General features: G+C 41.9%; 1 protein-coding gene across 5 annotated transcripts in view; it reads right to left on the bottom strand.

The window, feature by feature from the left end:
* Positions 1–24,850, bottom strand: part of LOC105514542 (rap guanine nucleotide exchange factor 4) — a 233,895-nt gene that overhangs the window by 1,555 nt on the left and 207,490 nt on the right. For all 5 annotated transcript variants that reach the window (XM_011945959.1, XM_011945960.1, XM_011945963.1 and 2 more), the window contains 7 exons: positions 24,342–24,467; positions 23,779–23,957; positions 20,802–20,892; positions 17,087–17,137; positions 14,861–14,948; positions 14,379–14,443; positions 2,705–2,759 (listed from right to left, as the gene is read on the bottom strand). In XM_011945959.1, coding sequence (XP_011801349.1) covers positions 2,705–2,759; positions 14,379–14,443; positions 14,861–14,948; positions 17,087–17,137; positions 20,802–20,892; positions 23,779–23,957; positions 24,342–24,467 — 655 coding nt within the window. The remainder of the gene's footprint in view (positions 1–2,704; positions 2,760–14,378; positions 14,444–14,860; positions 14,949–17,086; positions 17,138–20,801; positions 20,893–23,778; positions 23,958–24,341; positions 24,468–24,850) is intronic.

The raw sequence follows: 24,850 nt of genomic DNA, 5'->3' as shown, positions 1-24,850 counted from the left end.
GCCCCTGGGTATAGATTAAAATTGTTTCCCTTTCCAGAGGTCTCTGTGTCTCACACTTTGTGTCTCTGCCTCCTTTGATTCAGATGAAGACTAACGTCAAAAGACACAGTTTTCATTAGCCTCTCACAAAAGTGCTTAACATCTGGGCCAAACTGAAGCAAACCAGTGAGACTACAGAGTCCTGACTCCCCTCTTTACTTGCCCACAGTACACAGCATTACTATACAGATTGTATGTTCTTAGAGGCTGTCCATATTCAGAAAAAAACCCAACTCACAGGCTGAAGTTATGACTTCTGCTAGACCTTTGATTCTTTGATGCTATTTGCTCTGAAAACTTAACTACCATTCTATTCTGATGCACATCTCAAGCATGTGAGCAACTGAGGTTAACTGATTTCATGAAGATCAGGGCTGAGTGATGAGCCAAAGCACTTAGCCCTCACAGGGAATGTACATGAATGAGGAAAGCCAGACTGGAAGGTGGTGAACTGGAAACACAGGTCCCTCCGGAAGTGATGACCTGGCTTTTGCATGTTGCTGCCACGGGGGAATCTGTGTCTAGAGTTGCCAGATCTTCCTTTTTTTTTTTTTTTTTGTTAAGAAATGGGAAATATGGATTTCTTCTTTGTGAATTCTCCCGATTTTAAAATGGTGACATTATTTCAAAAGAAAAGGGGGAAAAAATGCTCTCTTTAGACCCAATACCTCTGTGGGCCACCTTCATTTCATGCCTCACTGGGTAGGGCCTCTGGTCTAAGGGGACACCGGAGTGGCAGAGCCAGACCCTGGCTCTTGACCAGGGTTCTTTCCACCACAGTACACTGCCTTCTGTAGTCTAGTTGCTCCTGCTAGATCCACACAGCACTCCCAAAGACAGTTAGAATGCCATCTGCACAAGGGGTGAAGGGGAGTGTTGCAGGTCTGAACGCAGAAAAGCAGAAAGAAGACATACGTGCCCCTGCCCCCTGTGAGAAGAAACTCATCAGTATAATTATCACATAGAAATAATACCACAGCGAACTGCAGAGCACATTGTGTTTAATTTCCTCCGCTTCTCACTGGCAGTGTACTCTACATGTACAATATACTGTAATTACATTGTACACATTCCCACAGTGTTTGTGAATCTATTCCTATAGCTTTATCTATAGATTGTTGACTTCAGAGCTGAGCAGCTGTTGTTTACCAGACGTTACTGATAACTTCAACAAATGCAGTGGAGTTTTTCTTTTTAAATAAATGTTCTCCTTGGCTTCTCTAGGAGGAGACATAGGAGAATGCAAGATTTACTTGCAAAGAGGCTCATAGAACAAAATACATTATTTTGTGGTTCTTGAACCTCACTGAAAACCTTCTTACGGCTAGAAACCCCCCTGGGCACACAAGATTTGGCATATAATTTCAGGGCCCCCTTGATCCCTGCTATGGAAAGTCCATGGATCTGGGATCATAAACTCCGGTTGTAAATGGTGTCACTTATCTATTCTTGTTTTCACTTGTACAACTGCTTTATGATCATATCTTTAAACACGAAGTAAATTAATGATGAAAACACATGAGACACTTTATTTCTGGCTGAATCCACATAAGAATAGTTGATGATGTGCAAGACTATTCACATTTTGGAAGTCAAGAGAAGGCACAATCATTTGAATCAGTTGCTCCCCAAATCAAGGTTATTTTTCTTAGATTTTTCCTCCCTATTCATTAAAAAATGAACACTTAGTAGTTCTGGTGCCCCATGTTAGCAAACCTGGCCATGAGCCAGTCCTGCACTAGGAAGAGCAAACAACTCTGACTAATAAAACAAGAGCATCGTAGTCTCTCAGCACTGGGTTTGTTGGAGGAGATGGTACTGGCGGCCTCAGATTCATGTCTATGTCATAGTGTCATCCTGAGTTAATGAGACAAATTTCCTCAAGTGACTCACACAATGAGCTCAGCAAAAACGCTTAGTGTTCACCTTGTCATTTCCACACCAGACTGAGGGAGCCAAAGCTCCATCCCCACCACCAAAGTCCCAGCCCAGAAGAAACAGTAGCACTGGTCTAGTATGACCATCCAGTGCTATGATGCAACTTAACTCCCAACAGACTAAAATTGTTATTTATTATTAGTAATCTTTTTATATTAAAGTGTTATACCAGTTCTTGTGATACATGTTCAGGTTTTAAAAGAGCACCTCAAATTCATGTGGGAATACTCGAAATATAGTATGAAATCCTGTTATAGGACCTTTTACGAATGTGCTATAAACATTAATGCATTCTTGCAACACCCTGAAAGACAATAAATATTATCTTTCCTAGTTTATAAATGACTGAACTGAGTCATCAAGGGCTGATGTGAGTTTCTCAACATGGAGCAATGAGTCACAAAGAGAGTTGGTTTGAGGCAGGATTTGTTGGCAGTCGTGCTTGAGTTGTCTCCAGTCACACTGGATAGAGCAAATTAATTCTCTTTAAATTCATTCACAAAATAATATTCCTATGGTTATTTTCTAGTTTCACAACAATGTAAATATGTTCTAGTTTAAAACAGCAAAAAGCATCTTTACACTCAAGGCCCCTATCTCATGGAATTCATGGTCCAAAGTGTCTCTGACACAGTCAGATAGTTCCCAGGCTCCGAGGGTGTCTCAATGGCCTCATTAAGAAGACCTTAATCACCAACATCTACAGAGGTGGCAGCACTTAACTTACTGAAGGGTTGGCTCCTGTAGTATCTCACTGTTCTGGCCGTATTTGCAATCATGCGCTAAAAGGAATATAGAAAAAAGAAAGATAGAAATTCAAGTAAGCGTAGAGTACAATCCAAAAAGGCAAATAAACCATTATTGATTTCTGCAATACTTGATACCATGAGAAATGACATGTTCTGAGATGTTGACTATTTGAAGGCAACTAATTGATGTATAACTTGTTTAATTATTTCAAAAGGGTACCCACTTACATACAAGGCATTTTCAGGTAAGGAATATTAATGGCGTAACTCTCTTAATTGTTGGCATGTTCCCCATGATGTAAAAAGCATCTACTGGCCGGGCGTAATGGCTCACGCCTGTAATCCCAGGACTTTGGGAGGCCGAGGCAGGTGGATCACGAGGTCAGGAGATCGAGACCATCCTGGCTAACACGGTGAAACCCCGTCTCTACTAAAAATACAAAAGTTAGGCGGGTGTGGTGGTGGGCGCCTGTAGTCCCAGCTACTCAGGAGGCTGAGGCAGGAGAATGGCGTGAACCTGGGACATGGAGCTTGCAGTGAGCCGAGATCCAGCCACTGCACTCTGGCCTGGGCGAAACAGCAAGACTCCGTCTCAAAAAAAAAAAAAAGCATCTATCATGCCTGAGACTGTACATTAATGCTTTTTCACCATCCTTTCTTGTGGTTGCCATGAATTTGTAAGAGAATCTGTAACTATCCTAGATTTGGAGAAGGGTTAGCTTGTCAAGTTCCTCACAGTAAATAAGAGTCACTAATGAGGTATGAGATTATATTGACTGAACAGCAAGTCAAAATATTCTACCTTTACACTTTTGCTACACATTCTGTATTACTGACCTCTCTAATCTTCCAGCCAAAGTTTGTATTTTAATGTTAATCCTAATGATTTGATTCCCTTCTTTCTTCCTTTCTGATTATAACACTAACATATAAGCATCTTAGAAATTCAGAAAATACAGAAAATGTTAAGAGCAAAGTAAAAATCACTTAGAATATTACTTCAGAGTAATCTTGTTAATATTTCATTACATAGCCTTCTTATATTTAAAAATATAAAAAAACATATTTTTCAAAAAATTTGAATTCCTATAGTACATATATATTTAATTTTGATTTGAAATTTTTCACATTGCATTGTGACTATTTTCCATGCCATTTGCATTTTAAAACATTTTTTTAAAAGCATGTATTCAACCAAGTGGACAGATTGTAATTTATTTGACCTTTTAAAATGTTGTCACTAAGTGATCATCTTAATTTCTTTGTAAAGTTTTGGTTGCAATAAAGACTTAAAAGGGAATCTTTTGTGCTGAGCTCAATTAAAAACAAAAGAAAAGAGAAAAGAAAATGGACAGAAACAGAGACTCCCATCCCCTGGGGAAAAACACTGATAAGGCCTACGCTCCATTTCTTAGCCAGAATGTCATGGTATTTGAACAGTAGCTGGCACTCCTGTCACTCACTATGTATGTTTCAGGACACCTTCCTGCTCAAGCTCTAAAGGGGGGTCCCGTAGAGATAACAGATTAATTACAACACTAGCAGAAAACTGATAAGGCTCCATGCAGGGAAAGAGACTCCCTGATCTCTGAGCAGCTAGGTAATTCCAGTCATCCCTTTCTTCTCTCATGGACCCTTGACTTGCCAAAGTATAAGAAAATGACTTTGAGAAAGCTTATGTAGCGTTAAAAAAAAAATCACAGATGAGTCAAGGCCTTACAAATATATTATCTGCGAGCATCATAATACCTCACTGAATACTACTGCTTTGAGGACTCCAGCAAGCCTGAAGTGACATGTGCCCGCATTGGATAATTTCGCACACAAAGAGGCAACTGGAAAAGTTAGAACTTCACTTCATCAAAGATCCTAAAAACTGACACGTCCATCTGTTGATCAGCATGAGAAACATACCACAAATCCCTCCCAGAAAATGTAACGTACAATGTATAATTAGCCCTTGATATATGGAGCCTTGAAATAAATAGTAACTATGATCACTTCCCTGCTAATTTACTTTTAAGTTGTTTTTTCACTTCTCTAAAGGCTTTGCATCTGAAGGGCACAAGTATATTCCATGTAGAATTATTGTAATTCTTCAGATATTGAATGGAGTGTAATTACCGAAAACCCTGGGAAATGCAGCCAGTATGCCCCTCTGAAGAATAATAAAACAATTAGCAGGGGTCAGAAACCTCTTCCTATACCATTTTGTAGGGAGTAATTGTTCTGCTTTTGAGTTTTGAAAGCTAAAACATTTCATTCTGACTTTGGTTTTATGCTACTCTTTACAGCTATACTCTGAGGCTTCATAATTTTTAGCTCATTATGTAGTTTAAAATGTGAGAACAATTGTTTAAATCAGTAATTTCCAGCCCTGAAGTTCATTCTACCTTTCTAAATCTTTGATTAATTTTAACAATGGTTTTAATTTTGACGTATCCTTTTTAATTGTTCTCAAAGATAACTTCAGTTTAACTTTGAAATCCAAATCTGGCTTTACAACAAGGTCCATTCTTTTCCTTTGTGAAGTCGAGATAATAATGTTTAATGGTGTGAACCCACAGTTATGATGTGTGAATCCAACTAGCATTGCTGGTCAATGCATAGTTACAAATGCTTTCACAAGGCCAAAGAAGGGTTAACTTAATATTTTAACTTCACCTTCTTTTGCACCCATTAACACACGTAATATTAAGCAGTTACTGACAACTACATCCAACTACAAGGCATTCTCCTGGGTTGCTGAAAGAGACTTCAGGAGTCACCTCCTTGAACCATCTCCAGAGTGCACAGTGCTTTTTCCACAGCCTGCCTAGAAACAGTGGCTCTCCCGCTGTTTGAATGCATCCCAGCAATGAGTAACGCATTACCTCCAAAACTAGCTTCTTTCATTGTTAGACATCTCTGATTATTAAAACTTGTCACTGTGAGTTAAGGTCTTTCTCCTTTTACTTTTCACTCATTTATCCTTGGAGCTCATAATGCATTTGCGTAAGACTCCCACCGGCACCATGACAGTTTACAAATGCCATGGCAATGACCTAACAACAAACACGTTTAATTTCTTTTTAACAGGACAAGTCTTCAAATACTTGAATATAACTGTTATGGATATCCTTGCACTCCCAGATCTTTTCTTGTTCAGCCTAAATATTCTCAATTTCTTCAACAATTCTTCATAAGACAGTTTTGGTTCTCTTCCGAACAGTCTCTGGTACGGTGCCCTAGACTAAACAAATTGTAAAGTGCAGAGAAATTATGATCTTCCTTCTTTCCTTGATCTAGATGATGCTATACTGGGCCTACGGTAAAAAAAAAAAAAAAAAAAGTCATGCCACTGACATCTGTTGAAGTAATCGTGACTTAAACCTCAGCCTCCTTCACTGAGCTGCTGTGTGGATGCAGCTTTCTGCTCTGTGATGTACAGTTGATTTCCTGGACCAGAGTGGAGGATTTTAAAAACTAAAACCATCTAGTTAGAGTCTATCTTTCCACACACAACAGCCCATGTTATTTTTGATGGCAGACAGCTGTTTATTCCCTGGTGCTCGCCGTCCAGCCTGGCAGAAACGAAGGTTAAAGAGATACAGGCTGCATTATCCAACTGCTGCAGCGGGGGCGAAACAAAACATCACACCCTGTGCTTCACCGTCCGCCAGAGCAGGTTGGCCTGCCTGGAGCTGGCCAGGCAACTTTCTATAATGCCAGGCCGGGGGGTGGGGGGCAGGAATGTCTGATTATTCCAAAGCGCAGATTCTCATCTTTTTTTCCCTGGTAGCCAGCCTGAGGTTTACAACACATTCCCATGAGCAAATAGCTAATGAAGACAGCAACTGGTAATTCGGGAGTGAATGTGGCGCGAACATGCCCCACATTAGAGCACCTCGTTTAGAAGGCGCTCCGGATCCGCGCAGGTGGACAAATGGAACCCCCGGTCACCACACTGAAACTGACGTTTCTTGGGACTAATCTTAAGTACAGGTCTTCGGAGCTTATGCGCAAAAATGAATATGTTCCTACAGTTCATGGCCTACAGGGCTTAGAGATGGGTCCAGCTGAAAGCTGATGAATTCCCCTGAGGACATGCACTTGAGGAGGGAAATGCAGAAAGGAGAAATGAAGTGGCAAGTGAAGAACTCCGTGACTATGTCACGCGTCTATGTTTCTTTAGAGCTGAGAACAGAGGGGCACAGAAGCAGATGTCCTTCCTGGGGCCTGTGTTGCAGAGTGGAGGCAGAACATCAGCAGGATTTGTTTTCCCAGCCTTGGTCACCACCTTGCTGATGTAGCAAAGAAACCAGCCCAAACCAGCTAGGACTAGGAATTATAATGTATTTGCATAAGACAACACCCCACCCCGTCCCCGCCGCCCCCCACCCCCTGGTGCCATGACAGTTTACAAATGCCACTGCAATGACTGGGAAGCTACCTTAGATGGTTCCAGGAACTTCTGGCCCCTTTTCCAGAAAGTTTGTGAAAAACCTGCTCCTTAGTTAGCATATAAGTAGAGTAGGTATAAATAGAGCCGGCCAGCACTCTGTGAGTGCTATTCTGTGCTACCCTGCCTATGAGACAGCACTGCTCGGTCTATGGAGCAGCTGTTTTACTGTACACTGTTCCTCTCATGAACTTGCTGTCTTTCATTGTCAGCTCACTCTTAAATTCCTTCCTTAGGAAAGCCAAGAACTCTCCCCAGTTGAACCCCAATTTAGGGGTCAGCCTGCATCAGAGTGACCAGTACAAAGACACCATCCAAAGGAAGAGGTGACCACTGTGTGCACTTCGGCCCGGCATAAGCCAGAGGCTCTGAGGCCAGCATCCCAAACACAAATTTCTCTCAAGCTCGGATGCAGGGAATTTCCCTTGAGTCCGCTGAGGCGTCAGAGGTACCATGTTCTCAGACTGGGCCTTTGCGGCCTGGCTCTCAGCAGGCGTCACCCTTCTGTGGCATCCTCCCCTGAGAAGCAGGCCAGCTAAGTTCCACTTTCACTCCTGTAAAGACATGACATAGCCTACTAGGACTTTGTGGCTGCTCTACCTTCCTGGCCAGTTCTGCACTGACTCTTGTGCCCTAGTCCAAGTTCCCCCTTTGCTCTCCCATTGTGGAAGAGGAGAAGACTTTATTCTTCAAGTTCGGACCAGCAGGCCCTCCGGGCCACGCCACCTCACTGGTGCCACTCTAGGACCTCCCGCTCCCAGACAGCAGCCACAATAGCCTCCCTCTTGGCCTATTATTCTGCCTCTGCTCAGATCCCTCAAGAAGCGGCTCCTCACCGAAAGGCCTCTTCTAAATGCCTGCCTTCAACAGTTTTAATCTTTCCTTCTGTTGCCCCTTAAGATCTTTACCATCCTTGCTCTTAATGTTTGCCAGATTGCTTTTTCTTACATTTCTGCCTCTACCGATTTGATTCTGTCTCCAGTCCTATGCCTATCAAATATAGGATCTCTTTGCTTAGCATGTGTAAAACCACATTTACACCATTTGATTATTTCACTCAGAGCTCCACATATTTGGGACAAGAATTTTTTTTCACAAGATTCAGAAATACACAGTGTCTCACCTAACAGAGATTGTGCCTGTGATAGCAGCCAAATGGAAGGGCACAGTGAGGACCAGAGATGAAAGGGAACAGAAGCTGAACCAGCCTTCACTGTCTGCATCATTGAGGAGGAGCTCTGAGTCCTGTCTCCCTACAGATAAAGCTTTAATATCCAAGAGGTGTGTGACATGCAGATACACATGTGTAACACATGCATGATGCTCATGGTATGTGGTACATATAATGACCATGGAAGAAGGCAGTTCAGGTGCCTGTCCAGGCACATGTAGAGCATGTGTACCTCTATGTACTCAGGGAGGGACACTGGAGGATAGACACAGCACCACAGGGAGGAAGGGGGACAGAAAAATGTCTGGTTAGGAACAAAGGCTAAGGCAAAGTCATCGTTTACAATGTCTCAGTTATGCAAAACGCTTTGGGACATTTTGGTTAATCCAATTTTCTTTTTCTTTTTGAGATGGAGTCTCACTCTATTGCCCAGGTTGGAGTGCAGTGGCACGATCTTGGCTCACTGCAACCTCTGTTGCCTGGGTTCAAGCAATTCTCCTGCCTCAGCCTCCTGAATAGCTGGGATTACAGGTGCCCGCCACCACGCCTGGCTAATTTTTGTATTTTTAGTAGAGATGGGGTTTTACCATCTTGGCCAGGCTGGTCTTGAACTCCTGACCTCAAGATCCACCCGCCTCGGCCTCCCAAAGTGCTGGGATTGCAGGCGTGAGCCACTGCGCCTGGCCGGTTAATCCAATTTTCTAATAAAATAGAAAACACTTTTGGATTTATTACATAAAATCTTTGAAAAATGCTTTCGTGCACTAAGCCCAACACTGAAACATTAACATTTTATTCTTTTATTCAACGAGTACTTCTTGCATACTTACGATGTGCCAGACATTTTTATGGGTGCTGGGGAAATAATGTGCCAGATATTTTTATGGTGCTGGAGAAATATCAGTGGACAAAACAGATACCTGGGCCAGGGCACTTGCATTCTTTCTGGTGGGGAAGACACTGAAGAGGCAGGAAGATCATCTCAGGCTGTGAAACCCCTATTAAGGCAAGGCTGTGTCGGAGAGTGCTGGGTGTGGCGGAACGGTGTTACAAGGACAGACACAGCAGCACAGGGAGGAGGGGAGATCAGGGAAGACGTGTGATCTTCTTCCCTTCCTACAAGGGTGGTCAGGGAAGACTATATGGAGGAGGGGACCTGTGAGCTGAGGCCTGACTGATGAGAAGCCAGACAGCAGACGACTGGAGGAAGACAATTTCAGGCAAAGGTAACAGCCAGTGCAAAAACCCTGAGGCCAAAAGGAGAAGGCGGCAGGCCGGTCTCACTAACGTGGACTGGACACGGAAAAGACAAAGTGTGAGATGAGGCTGGACAGGTGCTTAGGGCTAGTTTAGATCTTCTGATATTAAGTCACTGCATATAATGCGGTTTTATTTTCCATTGATAAAACTACACGAAGTTTTCTTTCCCGCTTTTTGCTTTCTGACAGCTTTCATTACTATTGTGACCTAGTTTTTATATCTTTTGTGGATTTTTAATATTTCATGTGTTTATGTTTTCTCTTCCCAACTGCAGGTAATCCCCTAAAGGCCCAGGGTTACTTTCTAGATGTTTATATTTCTTAGTAAATTCTTTTGCCTGGACACTCCACACATGTTACGTTGCTTTGAAGCATACCCTTTGGAAATCTGCATTTAACCTGGCCTGTGAAATCTATACAAGGACATAAACTCTCAAAGTACTCCCATAGATTTATTTTGTGTTGGAGAGGTCTGGGAATAGGGTGGATTTGAACACATAGGTTTTTACTTAGAGATTCTTTTTTTCCATAGATTGAGGTAACAAGTGAAGTGCTCTCTCCATGAATCTTATAATAATATTATTGGTGACAGAAAACATATTGTTGCTAATTATGTAATGACGTGTTCTCTTCCTTAATGAATTAGCTTCTGTAATGTTTACAGAAGTATAGAAGTTTGCCCCCTGCTTCTCACTGCAAATAAAATGACTACCTTAAAAATCATATATATAAATAAATATACCTAAATATGGGTATGTCTGAAATAGAACCAATCTCCTATCAGCATGCTTTATGCAGCCTGGGATAGTGGCAGGCGGCCAGCATATTATCCTCTAATCCATTGCTAGTCTATCTCCTAAATGTTATAAATATTCATGTATGCCATAGAAAGCTAGGAAGGGCTTTATTCAAACATTTTTTTGAATATTCCTTTATGTTCCCCCCAAATAAAAGAATGTCTGTTTGTTTTTTTTGGCATAAGGATCAGGGTGTGAATTCTCTTTTGTTCATACCCATAAATCCTGAAAACCAATAAGCAACAAATTCTCTAATCCTTATTTCATACCTCAAGGGGGAAGATGTAGGAGATTGGTTCTATTTCAGAGAAATGTTTTGAATGAAGATGTACAAAATAAAAACACTTAGAGTTGGCACGGTGGTTTGCTGTGACTGTACAATGCTGCCACCAAGAAAAGATATCTGTGTTCCTAGCTACCCTGGTGACCTCTGCCCCTGGCAGGGGCTCCCTCTGGGGACCCAGCCCACCAGCCCCACAGAGGCTGCCAGCTCTGCTCAGCACCTGGGCCTTGATGATGGATGAGTGGGCAGTGGCACTGACATCAACCTGAAAAGGAAGATGTAGCCTTTCCCAAGACCCACAGTAATAACAGTAGCCACTGATGGTAGTGGTGGTGATATGGGGGTAGGGGTGGGTTAGTTTATGGGGAGAAAATTTTGGAAACCTGGCAACATGCACCTTGCTTAGAAAACATAATGAAATCATTTTGAAATTTCATTTCATTTTCCAGTAACATCTAATTTATGGAAAGACAATTCTTTTTTTTTTTTTTTTTTTGAGATGGAGTCTCACTCTTCTCATTCAGGCTGGAGTGCAGTGGCGGGATCTCGGCTCACTGCAATCTCTGCCTCCCAGGTTCAATTGACTCTCCTACCTCAGCCTCCCAAGTAGCTGTGATTACAGGTGCCCATCATCACACCTGGCTAATTTTTGTATTTTTAGAGAGATGGGGTTTCACCATGTTGGCCAGGCTGGTCTTGAACTCCTGACCTCAGGCGATCTGCCCACCTCAGCCTCCCAAAGTGCTGGGATTACAGGCATAAGCCACCACACCCAGTTGGAAGGCCAATTCTAAAACCAAACTTTCTTATGGTAGAATTTCTCAAATGAGATAAAATGTATCACGTTGCTAGAACAGAGAACTAACAGTACTCTTTTGATATCCTTTCTTCCCTTCTCTTTCATATGAATAAAACCCCTTAACTTTCAGTGGGATACATGAATACTTCCAATAAGGGCTTCATGTTTTAGCCTTCCTTTCATGGGACTAGGTTTCTGGGAAATAAAACATGAGTCAAGTGGTGAGTGTAACTTCTTCCCTATCTTTAAAAGGGATGAAACATGCTTTCACCTTCTCCTTTCCCTTTCCCTGTGGTTGGAATGTGGAGGTTCAGGTTGCCATCTTGAACCAAGTGGATGTAAAACTGGCAAGAGAGAAGGCTGGAACCTCGACTGCATCCTGTAGCAGGGCTACCATACCCGCTTGAACTTTTAAGTGAGAAAGAAATAAGTGATCTTGCTTATGCCATCATTAATTTAGGTTTCCATTAATACAGCTGAACTGCTTGCTACCTTAGCTATTCATTGCTTTTCAGCAAAAGTGGACTCTGTGAGAGTAAGATGGGAAAGATCTCTTTCCTTAGTGCTAGGCATGGAGGAATCCACTGCTCTGGGTATGAAGTGCAGACACAGGGAGAGGAATGATGCTCTTCTAGTATCTACTGAATGTGACCTTGACTTTTCCTTGCAGGTTATGGATGGGACACCAAGATCTCAAAACCTAGATGAAACAACTTTTATCTACCCTGACAGATGGCTGGCTTTGCATACCTTCCTGTTCTTATTTGTTCAGGTTAGTTAACTTTAGCCATCAAAACTTCTTTAAAAATTTTTTTAAAAATTTTATTTTACATTCCAGGATACATGTGCAGAATGCGCAGGTTTGTTACGTAGGTATACATGTGTCATTGTGGTTTGCTGCAGCCATCAACCGGTCTAGGTTTTAAGCCCTGCATGTACTAGGTATTTGCCCTAATGCTCTCCCTCCTCTTGCTCCCCAACCCCCAATAGGCCCTGGTGTATGTTGTTCCCCTCCTTGTGTTCATGTTTTCTCACTGTTCAACTCCCACTTATGAGTGAGAACATGCAGTGTTTAGTTTTCTGTTCCTCTGTTAGTTTGCTGAGAATGATGGCCATCAAAACTTCTAAAGCTCAGTCAACTCTTTAGGAAACTCTGACTTCTACATCTCTGTGCACGTGTATATTTTATAGTTAAATAGTTGGCTTAGCCATTCCTCAGTTTGCATTTCTGCATAAGTAATCCAGAAGTTTCTTTACCCATTTGCCAAGTCTTCCATTTCTGGAAAACAGACTTTCTTTCTGGAAAGTCAGAGGAATTGTTTAATTCTCCATACTAATAAGTAAGCAAAAAATAGTGTTTACTTTGATCAAACAATTATTACATTGACACAGGAATAAGATGTTCATACCCTGCCTTTGGTGCGAGGGGTGGGAAGGAAGACTGCTGAGGAAATATTTGCTGTCTAGTGTAAAGTGTCTTTGAGGAGTGTGCACTCACGTGTTATTTCATAAGAAGCTTAAGACACAGTGCCCAGCAATAGCTGCATTTGGCCAGACTGAGCTTTGCAATAAGTGCATTCCCCAGGCTGAATGCTGCAGATCCTTGCAAGATGACTGCAGGGTGTTTCAGATTCTCCTGGAGTCACACGTGCCAGCTCAATTTCAAGAAACAACTAGCATAACAGTTTTCTGATAAGAAGTCTATAGCACTTTATGGCTTACATAATCCAGAGCTAGATGGGCCGGGCATGATTCCCATTTTCTGTTGGGGACACTGACTCACAGAGAAGTTAAGGGACAGCTATAAAGTGATGGAACTGTGTACTGAGCCTCATGTCTCCCAGACTCCAGGTCCTTGGCTTTTCCCACAGCGCCACATTCACACTGCAGTTCATGACCGGACAAATGCTCACCCAGAGAGAGATAAAGCACTTCAACACTCCAGCCACCAGGTTGCAGCCAAAGGATTCAGAAGACAATGATCATTCCATTAGCATGCACTATGCAGCTAAAGAAAGGTTTTGGCATGATCTGCTTTATTGCTTCACAGAAGATAAGAAAATAAACTGCAAAGTAACTTAAGCCAGGTAACCCTGCTTTCCCCCACCCCCCACCCCACCCCGTTAGAAGTAAGGACTAGGAGGAGGGAGGCTAGAAAATACTGAATATGTGCCAGTTCCACATCTGTTGTGAAAAAAATTTTCTAGGCCAGGCGCAGTAGCTGATGTCTGTAATCCCAGCACTTAGGGAGGCTGAGGCAGGAAGAGCGCTTGAGCCCAGGAGTTTGAGGCTATAGTGAGCTATGATCACAACACTGCACTTTAGCCAGGGTGACAATGAGAGACCCTGTGTCCAACAATAAATAAATATATAAAAGTATTCAAAATAAGATTAAAAATTTTTTTTTTATTATGAAGATTATCATGTTCCTTCTCTGAACTTGAGCGAACTTTATTGGGATAAGCAATACACATTGAGATTAACCCTCCACAATAAAGGCGCAGAGTTGCCTTTTACCTACAGGCACTAAAGTCAGGCTTGGCAGATAAACCTTTCAAAGGCATCCTGGGGCAGTCTAGCTCCGCAAACCTTATAGCAAAACAACAACATGGAAGTCACTCAGGAACATTTGTGCATTTCAGCAACAGGCTGCCAAGGAAGAAACACACGGCATAAAAGCCAGCTGCTGCTGTGAACCACAACGCGAATACTATTCAGTTTCACAAAAGAGAACTGACAGAATAGAACAGGTAGCCAATTTGAACCAAATATTTCAAAACTCCTTTATGTGTAACTACCTTTTTAACAGGGCAGCATATATGGAAATTATTTCCTTTATTAGAACAAATGCAAATTTTATTTTAAAAACACATTGTGGTTAAGGTTATAATACCGCACATACCATTTTTTCAAAGTTTACTAGATTGTCAATGAACGTCTTGTTCCCCTCATGAGTAAATGTCATATCTGTAAAGAAATAAAAGCCACATTCTAATCACTAATGGAAATATGTCATACTAAGAAAGCACAATAGCACCATTAGATTATGCTGGCAGATTTGCATAACACTACAGCTGAAAAAAGCTGATAATAGTTCCTTTAATGCTAGGTGTTTAACTTTCTAAATCACTTCACCTGAGATTAGTAAAATTTTTAAACTAATCTTCTGTTTCACTAACAAGTTTTCCAAATCGTGGATCCCTGCTCCTCCAGTCATCTTTCCGACCCTTTCCGAAAAGTCAGGGCTGAGAGGACATGACAAAGACGGCAGACGGATGGGATCGATCATTTATTCCCTAAGTAATCAATCTTATCAAGGTATTGTTCATTTCCCTCCCCAAAATACTCATCACCTGCTTGGCCTGTGCATCTTATTAGGATTACCTTTAATGAGCAAAGGCATGAAGGGGATGAGAGGAGGTTCCAGCTTAGCAACCGTCAGCCTGTAGGCCCTGTGGTTCCTTGAAGGGTCCTTAGGAGAGAAAAAGAGATGATGATAATGACTGGTGACACATACGCCACCCTTCGTTACTTCCTAATACACCTAATACAGTCAGGTACAGCTGACCTTTGAACAACACAGGTTTGAACTGTGTGGGTCACTTATTCATGGCTTTTCTTCTGCCTCTGCCATCCCTGACACTGTAAGACCAACAACCCCTTCTCCTCCTCAGCCTACTCAACAAGAAGAGGACAAGGATGAAGACCTTTATGATGATCCACTTTCCTTTAATGAACAGTCAGTACATTTTCTCTTCCTTATGATTGTCGTATCATTTTTTCTCTAACTTACTTTATTGTAAGAATATAGTACATAATAATACATATAACATACAAAGTATGTGTTAATTGACTGTATGTTATCAGTAAGGCCTCTAGTTGACAGTAGGCTATTAGTGGTTAAATTTGGGGAAAGTCATAAGTTATGCTTGGGCCGGGCATGCTGGCTCATGCCTATAATCCCAGCACTTTTGGAGGCCAAGGCAGGAGGATCCCTCGAGCCTAGGAGTTCATAACCAGCTTGGGCAAAATAGTGAGACCCTAAGTGAGACCCCTATTGTTTTTTTTTTTTTTTTTTGAGACGGAGTCTCACTCTGTCCCCCAGGCAGGAATGCAGTGGCGTGATCTGGGCTCACTGCAACCTCCACCTCCCAGGTTCACACTATTCTCCAGCCTCAGCCTCCCAAGTAGCTGGGACTACAGGTGCCCGCCGCCACACCATGCTAATTATTTTTGTTTTCTTTTAGTAGAGACGGGGTTTCACTGTGTTAGCCAGGATGGTCTCAATCTCCTGACCTCGTGATCTGCCCAACTCGGCCTCCCAAAGTGCTAGGATTATAGGCGTGAGCCACTGTGCCCGGCCGAGACCTGTATTTTAAAAAAAATAAAAAATAATTTGGGAGGCTACTTGGAAGGCTGAGGTGGGGGGATTGCTTGAGCCCAAGAAGTTGAGGCTGCAATGAGCCATGATCGCACCACTGCCTTGGTGACAGAGTGAGACCCAGACTCAAAATAATAATAATAATAATAAGTTATACTCAATATTTCTACTGCATGGGGGTGGAGGAAGTGTCAGTGCCACTAACCCCTGCGTTGTTCAAGGCTCAACTGTACTTCTGAATCAAATATAGCTACAAAAGAAAGGTAGACTTACACAAATTGATTTGTATTTGTGTGTGTGTGTGTGTGTGTGTGTGTGTGTGTTGAGATGGGGTCTCACTCTGTCACCCAGGCTAGAGTGCAGTGGCCCAATCACTACTCACTGTAGCCCCCACCTCCTGGCTCAAGCGATCTTCCCATCTCTGCTTCCTGAGTAGCTGGGACCACAGGTGCAGGCCGCCACATCTGGCTAATTTTTGTATTTTTTGTAGAGACGGGGTTTCGTCATGTTGGCCAGGCTGGTCTCGAATTCCTGACCTTAAGTGATCCACCCTTCCTGGCCTCCCAAAGTGCTGGGATTACAGGTATGAACCACTGGGCCCGGCCTGATATGTGTTTTAAAATAACTTCACTTATGGCATGAAAAAATTTTTTTGTTTTCCCTTTCTTGTTTGAAAAGGAGATTCGCCTACAGGAGCCAAGGTGAGAGATTTCCTTTGAAAGCAAAAATGAAACCTCTACTGCAAGATCCCCCTTTTCCTGAAGGCCTACCTTCTTCCTGGGTGTCTGGCTCACTCACTCTCTGCCCTGCACGGCCGATCCCTGTCCCGATTTGCCCTCTGAAACCTGCCCATCACTCCCAGCAAGCCCAGCTCACTCCTTTTCTGTCTAACACCTCCCAGTCAATGGGGAAAATAATTTTGGCAAGCCAAGGAAAATGCAGCTTCCAACCCATAGCCAACCTGAGCTGGATGGACAGGACCCTATTACACTGCTTTTCTTAGTTATACAAATTGACCTTATGCGGGACATAAGTCCTCTTTAAGTTAGTTCCTGAGGGTGCCATTCATTAGTCAGACATGCTTGTTTTAGCAGCACTAAAAGGGATCATAAACTTCTTAAAGTCATACAAGGACAGATAAAATTTCCGAAATGAGAACTTCAATTCAGTTAATCAGAAATTGGATTAATGTAGACAGTGAACAGAATAAAGAAGCCACTGTCACTTACCATTAAACTTTCAAACTCTGCATAGAACTTCTTGAACTTGCTTGGCAGTTTCTGTTAATGAAATGAAAATGCCACACGCATATGTCAGATTCAATATCTAGATATGTATCATGGGTTACCATTTCTAGGGGAAATATATTTCTATTGGCTCTTAATCAAACATCTCTGAGACAGGCCAGACTGTAATCTGTCCTGTCATTTGAGAATAATCTTCCAGAATATAGAGAACTTGCCTTTTAAACGTCTTTAACCTAATTGAACCAAAAGTAACTGTGAATGCTTTGGAGTTACTGCTTTTATAATGTTTTCTGAACTGGATGATTTATAAAGAGGACTGCATTCCCCAGACTATAAGAGGTCTGAATATACCTCCCCCGACACTTTTTAAAACTCTCTGATTCCCACAATCAGGAATTTAGATTAAGAATATTAGCAATAAAAGAGCTTATGAAACTATCTCTTGCAACCCTCCTCCTCCCTTACAAGGTAAACAGCATGAGAATAAGAATTTTTATTCGTTTTGTTTACTGACATTTTTCTCAGTGCCTAAAAAAGTACTGGGTACATAGTACTCCCTAAATATTCATTTGAATAGATTAAGCCTGTGTTTTACAGATGGAAAAAATTAAGTCTCACAGTTTCAATGACTGGCCCAGAGTCACACAGCTGCTTCTCATTAGAGCCTGTAATTCACATCCCCTGCCTCCTTTTCTGCTGTCTCGTCTCTCGCATGTGCCATGCTTTTCTACGTGAGCATTTATTTCTCCCATATGCCTTCCTATAGTACAAAATTGGACAGCTCTATCAATTTACTGATTTCTCATGTTTTTATTTTGGCAAATGATTCAACACCACTTACTGCACCCATATATCTACACCAATAGATGAATACTGAATCATCTTGCAATATATTGGTTCCTACTTTGCTTAGTTCCTGAGTTTTCAGTAAAGCCGAACCTTTCACTTCTCTCTTCTGACAAGGCCCAGCCAAGATAGAGCTGTGTGATATGTTTCCTGTCCCAGGACTAGGAACTCATCAGCCAACCCCTGGGCCTCAGAGACTCCGGGGTCATCTGGGAGGAGGCTTTGAACAGTAAAGCCTACCTTCAACAGTTGATTCACCAATTGGGCCTCTGCAGTCCACAGAACGGCTCTTCTTGGCTCTTTCTCTTTCCTATCTCAGTTTGTCATATTTCCATTTAAACATCTGTAAAACTCTGATTTTTGTTTCTAAAAACTAGTCTGTATATCCTCCAAACTCATTTTTCTGGCATTTCAAGTTATGGTTCAGGAAAACCTGATGTCCTCACTTAGAGGGGACTATTCAAATGGCTGAAAGCTGGGATGGGCATCAAAGGATGCCAGGATCTCACCCCACACAGAGCATCCAGATCTTCAAGTTATGCAAAAACATGGACTTACTGAATATAGCCCAGTTAAAAAATTAAGAGTGGATTATGTTTTTGGCTAGACCTCTGTCATCTGTTCTCTTTCTTTACTTAGCTTTCTTTTGGGTCAAAGACAGTAGGGCACAGGGTAATAAAAAATGTTTCTTTCATTTTCAATACTACTATGTATTCACCCCCCCCATGCTTCTAGAGCAGAGTTTTCAGTAGGGCCATCCTGCCAATCCAGGAGGCATTTGGTAATGTGTACAGGCACTTTTATTTGTTGTCACAGCCGGGGTGGTGCGTGGTAAGAGGTGCTTCCGGCATCTGGTGGGGAGAGGCCGGGGATGCTGCTAATTGTCCTACAACACAGAAGACGTCTCCACGACCAAAAACTGTGCTGCTCCAGATGTCACCAGGGCCGAGGCTGAGAGACTGTGTGTGCTCCAGGTAATTCTCATGTGCTTCATCTCAGCTTGGTCTTCCTGCTTAGTTTTGAACCCTTCCCTTTATTGTGTGCTCTGGCTTTCTTTTCTATTTTGTTCCTTGGCTGTTCCACACGTATCCCCTAGTTCCGTGAGGCCAGGCGCCATTTCTCGCACTGCTCGTGTGGTCACTGTGGTACTCAATGGAGTTGCATGGGAGACTTTTGGGAGGTTTTCTCAGCAAGTGCAGGTATATAAACTAGAATCAAAGGTGCTTAGGAATGAAATCTCCCCTACAGAATTATAGAGTTATACTTCACCTTAACAAATAAACGCTTATAAATGATGAAAGGATAATTTCCTCTTTGCAGCAACATTCAGTGCTGAAAACAGAAGCTCATGGACTCACAAAACTCCCATCCCTAGTGAAAGTGAAGGACTGGCCAGTTAGCTATCTCCTTTTGCTGCCTGCACTCTCTTCAGCAGCCTCCTATTTTTTTCTTTAGAATGGGAAAGGGGGTTCAGAGAGTGTTTCTCGCATGCTCTGTTCTTATTGTCTGGCTGCTGATCTGTGGTACCCACACCTGGCCTCCTTGGGCCCTTTGAGGCTTTACGCTTTTAAAAAATGTTCCCAACCAACTCATTTGGACTCTGTGGCAAGGGGATTAGAGGCTGGAAGCTGACCGGGGAAGGCAGACTCTTTGCAGGAGGACCCTCGGTCTCCAGCGATCCCAAGAACCTTGGGCTATAAAACGAGGGAGCTGCAGTATGGCTTTGTGCTTAGATCTCTTGGCAGCACGAGCTCCGTCCTTTTACTAACTGGAAGATGATATAGCTGCGTGGCACGCAGGCCTCACCAATTCCCTCATTCCTATATTCAGGGGATGAGCTGCTGTGTGCTGCATCTGCCTGGAATTTTAAGAGAAACCCAAGACAGAAGGACTTGTGAGGACCTGCCCTACAAACAATGGAAACATTTAGGAGGGACGGGAAAAGAAAATCGTTGCAAGAGGGACATGGGGAAGAAAATAATTTCAGAAAAGCATTCAGAGATGCAAACAGCTGCCTTTAAGCACCATTGCAAGTTGGGTCTCTAATATATACTCCTTGCCCTCTTTCTGTGTCCCACTTACACACACTTTTTTATTTTTAGCATGAGTCTATTTCTGTATGTATGTTCTATTAGAGATTAGTATTTCTTCAACTATATGCCACGTGTAAGAGGTCAAGCACATTTTGAGTACAAAGCTAATAATAAATGAAGATGTTTTCTAGCTTGAATACCCAACTCTTGACAAACCACTCATTATATTTGCTACAGAAACTCACAAAACACCCGCCTCACTTTTGCCCCAAACTGAGTATTAGCCAACTGTTGCTCCTCTCTGCGGAGAGAAGTCTGCTAGGTGGTGAGGGGACACTTAGTACTCAACTGCTGCGAACAGTTGGCTTCCTGGCTCTTCCTTCCAGAAGCAAAATGAGTACTTGGATAAAAATGGATCTTCTGTCCTCTTTCAATTAAAGATAAGATTTATGGCAAAAGCAACAAGGAGACATTTCAGAGAACAATAGAATCTATGAGCAAAACTTATGAAGTCATTCCAAGCAATGTGGGTCCTTCATGTTATACTTAGGAACTGGACTTATTTTTATTTACATTGTGTATATCAAGAAGTAGACATCTCCTCGTCTCCCCCACTCTCCATACACAAAAGGACAGTATCTTTTAAAAATTCTCCCTCTGAGGCAACTGGAAAAAGGAGACAGGTCACCTCCCTCCAAGTATCCCACCTTTCCATTGTTATACTAGTGTGAGTGACATTTCTATTAAAAAGCTCACTGGTGAGCCTGTGTTTTTATTCCTAAGGCAAAAGTCACAGCTGGATCCCAGCTGAAGCTTACCTCCCATGTGAGTGCCAAGCGGCTCACAGCAACGTTACTGAGTCCCATGACGATGGCAAAAAAGGAATTCAGATTTTTATACTCCTTACAGCTGAAACACAAGAGATGTGTGTTTGAGTAAAATGTTACTTCTGAGTGAGATAAAAAAAAAAATTAGAGTTCTATTTTTCTGATAGTCATTAATATTTGTCAGGACTCATTTACGAGAACAGGCAACGATAGATTTAATGCACTGTAAAAGTTCCACTTGGGTGACCACGTTCTGCTGTTTGATTTCTCACTGTGGTTTTAGAAAGCTGGAAGACGTTGGCCATTGAGGTTTGGGATTTGAGAAGGAATTTAAAGACACCTACCCTAGGGGTTGTTACTATAATCCCAAACTTGCTAAAAGCCTTGTTGGACCTAGAGGGAAATATCTCATGGGGAAAGAAAAAAGGTGAGATGTCCTTGGAGATTTCTAGACCTTCAGCCTGAAGGTGGATACCCTCCTCTGGCAGCTTGAGAGGGCACTAAGGGAGTCTCACGGCTGCAGCCACCATGGCTTCTACCTGCCATGCAAATGCTTCTAGTTTGTTGAAAAATATCAACTTATAAGGCGTGATCTCTATAGGCTGGGCACTTAATCTCAAGGAATTTTAAAGCTGAGAAGTAACCTAAACAACCGACCAAAAAATAACCTTTTCTGTGTTTTACTGACATCAATGAAGCCGATCATTTTGAATCTGTACTTATGCCATTATTAGCTTTTATGAATATATGTTTGGGAATGAGACATGTGGAAAAAAACAGAAATTCTTATTAGAATGATGATGTTTAACACAGGTACTTGGTTTAATTTTTTAGAAAAAGGAACCCCAAACTTCTTCATACCAGGTCCCTGAAAAGGGAAAGAATTCATTTTGCAATAAGCATAAATCCTTCACCCTGAATCAATATGGTTATCGAAATTGACTATATCATAATGAAATCCTGTTTGGATTAACATTTTTGAAAAAGACTAAATTGTTGCATTTGCTACCCATTGCAAAGGTAGCAAAGAGTAATTCTTAAATTGTCTGTGTGGAGAGGGAGAACATATTTCAGAGAAGCTAGTGTGTATGCTCCCACTGGTGTGCTGGGACAATGGGTCTGAGTTCAGGGGCTGAAGGTTTATCTAGAAGACACCTGGGGCTAAAGGCAGGTGTACTATGGCATCTATGTGTTTGCCTTTGTCTCATTAGGTGATCTTGAAAGAATAAATGCAGGGCTGTAGACCTGCCTTTCTAGTCACTGCCTTGTTATCAGCTAACTTTATCACCCTATGTAAGTCATGAAATGTCTCTATGTCTCAGTCTCCGCCAATGTAAACAGAGGAATAATAACATCTGCTTCCACCAACTTCACACTGCTCTGGGTAGGCAAAGAGCTTCAACCAAATATGTTGAAGTTCTCTAAAAATATCAAGTAAAACAGATGCTACTGTCACGAGGTTTCAACCTCATTCTTGTAGATCTCGGATTTAAAAAGTCTGCAGTCTTCTTCAGCTGGGCTGTGTAAACAGCTTCTCCTATAGGACAGCAAACTCAGCACAGGGTTTAATAATGGTTAAATAACATAAACTAATGTATACTGAAGGCCAAGTCCACCTAGTCGTTCACATAAACAGAAGGGAGAGGGATAAGAAAAGCAAAAACTTAAAAAAAAAAAAAAGTCCTGGGTGTTCTGAAAGGCTCTCCCATGTTGTCTCTGTAAAATAACAGGATCAGGCCCCAAAAGGTTTTCTGGCTTCCCACGTTTGTGTGCAGATTGCCTCTCTCTTCTTGTTGCATTGGGCACTGCCAGGCTAAGGTGAAGAGAGAGAATGTGCTTCTTCTAACGGGAAAGCACATCTTGTCATAGTTTCCATAATCAGCTCATTCCAAATACGTCAAGGCATTTGTCCATTGCCATAAGGCTGTTCAGGCTACCAGGGAAAGTGGCTATATTCTGAATCAGAAATTCATAGGCACCATTTTACCAAACCTTTCTTAAAATAGCCAGCTTTGCCATATTAACAGCAGCTTTTGAATCCAAGGGATTTGGTATTCTATTGAACCCTCAAGTTGTTGGCAAATAATTTCAGGTGTCTGGCAAATTGATATCTATAAAATGTCAAGCAGCCTTTACTTCTTTGTTTAGCCCAGGAAATCAAACTCCATGTTTGATTTTGGGTCAAGAAAATTGTCTAGCTGGGATCACTTGTGCTCTCAGCCTTCCTGTGTGCTAGAGCTCCCTGCATTTAGAAAGGAAAGAAGTCTCACAGCCACAGGCCACATTTAGCATTTTATTTTTAGCACCGTGGTGATACCAAAAACATGGAAGTAAACAGGAGGTTGTCAGGCATATCTAAATAGCAGGAGAAGATTAAATTCATGTCAGGGAGAACTCTAACTGGCCCCTGCAGTAAAAAAATTGTTTCCCATGAAGTGCTCTTTAATAGAATATTTGTAAGATGGAAGCTTCTTTTTCTGATGTTTATAGTGATGATTTTCATGTACCAGGTTAGCTTGCATGCATTTTACCGATTTAATTCTGGCTGGGCTGGATGTGCTGCTGTTCATGCATGCTGCACTGCCCTCTACTGATGAGAATGTGTCATACTGGACACTGACTTCAAGATCCTTTTCAACTGAACTTTCGAAGTATAAGGGAACTTTGTTTACGGAAGGAATCTTTAAACTAAAGGAAGCAAAACCGTCTGAGAAGAAAGCAAAGAGTCAAGAGAGGTCACAACTTCGATTCCAGCATCAGTGCTGTAAGAAGTTAATTCATCTATTGATGTTAAATGCTACAAAATCTAGAAGAGATCCATTACGAGAGTTCGATTATTCCTAAGACCCTGTGTTTGACCCTCTAGCAATTCCTAGATCCTGCTTTTCTTTTTAAGGTGTAGTCTAAGAAGACAAAATGAAAACAGAGCTCAACATTTTTTTTCTGTTTCCAAGCTAAATATACTTACTGGGCTGCTATCTTAATAAATTTTTTTAATAGCTGAACACGCTTGCTGAGCTGAGAACAAAGGCAGATCTCAGTGACGACCCAAAACTGAATTTCATTAAATCTCCTCAGGAACAAATCCAAGTTTGCTGTGGTCTTTTTAAAATTATGCCTTCCAAATGTGTGATAGATTAGCTCCAGCTAGAAAAGAAAGGAAAACAATTTCGCTTATTTGTTTTTAAATCAAAACACCAGCTAGGTTTCTCTATTTGTCAAGACAGTGTTTTACTGGTCAGCAAATGTGAATTCAATCAGATTTGAAAGGCTTCCATGAGGCTTGTTAAATATATAAATATAAACTAGGTTTTACTGGCTTAATATACACAGGAAGACATGGCATACTGTAAAGATTTTTCTTTAATACTCAAAGGCTTTATAGCAGGCTTTATTTATAAACTCAGTATGCAAAAGAATTGTCATGTGGTTTCCATATTGTAGCACATATTAGCACTTACAAACTAAGCAATGCCAGCAGACTTTATCCTTGCTATCTGAGCTCCTAACCCATCTGATCCTGCATCTTACCTCATGCATGCAGTTGAAGAGTTCCCAGTCATAAATTGTCATCTGGTATGCTAAATCTTTGGAGCTCATCAGTTCAAAAGTTCCCACTGTTCCAATAGTTGGGCCTTCCTGTTCTGGTAAGGGAGTCTATGAATAATAATGCAAAAATATATCAGAAACTCAACACAGACAAGTATTTAGCACTGAAAGCTTTTAGGAGTTTCTGAGGGGAAAGGATTCTGGAGATGGATGCTTTCAGGAATATCTGGAAACTCTGATGAGAGATGCCTCTGCTCACAATGCTAGTTGCTTCAGCATCGTCTGTATAGTCAACAATCATCACTATCATCAATTCCACTGACCGAAAAATGTGAACCGCGGCAAATAAGATTCAGTGAAGAGTGACCTGCGGAGGTTCTCTTCTTTTCCACTTGGGCCTGGGAGGTCCCTGGAAACTCTTCTTTTCCCTGGTAAAAATGGAAGAAGTCCTGGGAGACTTTTTTCTCCTATTTCCCACTGAAGCTGCTGTA

Source organism: Colobus angolensis, unplaced genomic scaffold (genome assembly GCF_000951035.1).
Source record: "Colobus angolensis palliatus isolate OR3802 unplaced genomic scaffold, Cang.pa_1.0 Scaffold247, whole genome shotgun sequence".
NCBI classification, from domain to species: Eukaryota; Metazoa; Chordata; class Mammalia; order Primates; family Cercopithecidae; genus Colobus; species Colobus angolensis.
The sequence above is the reverse complement of the archived record's forward strand: the minus strand, read 5'-3'. Positions and strand labels throughout refer to the sequence as shown.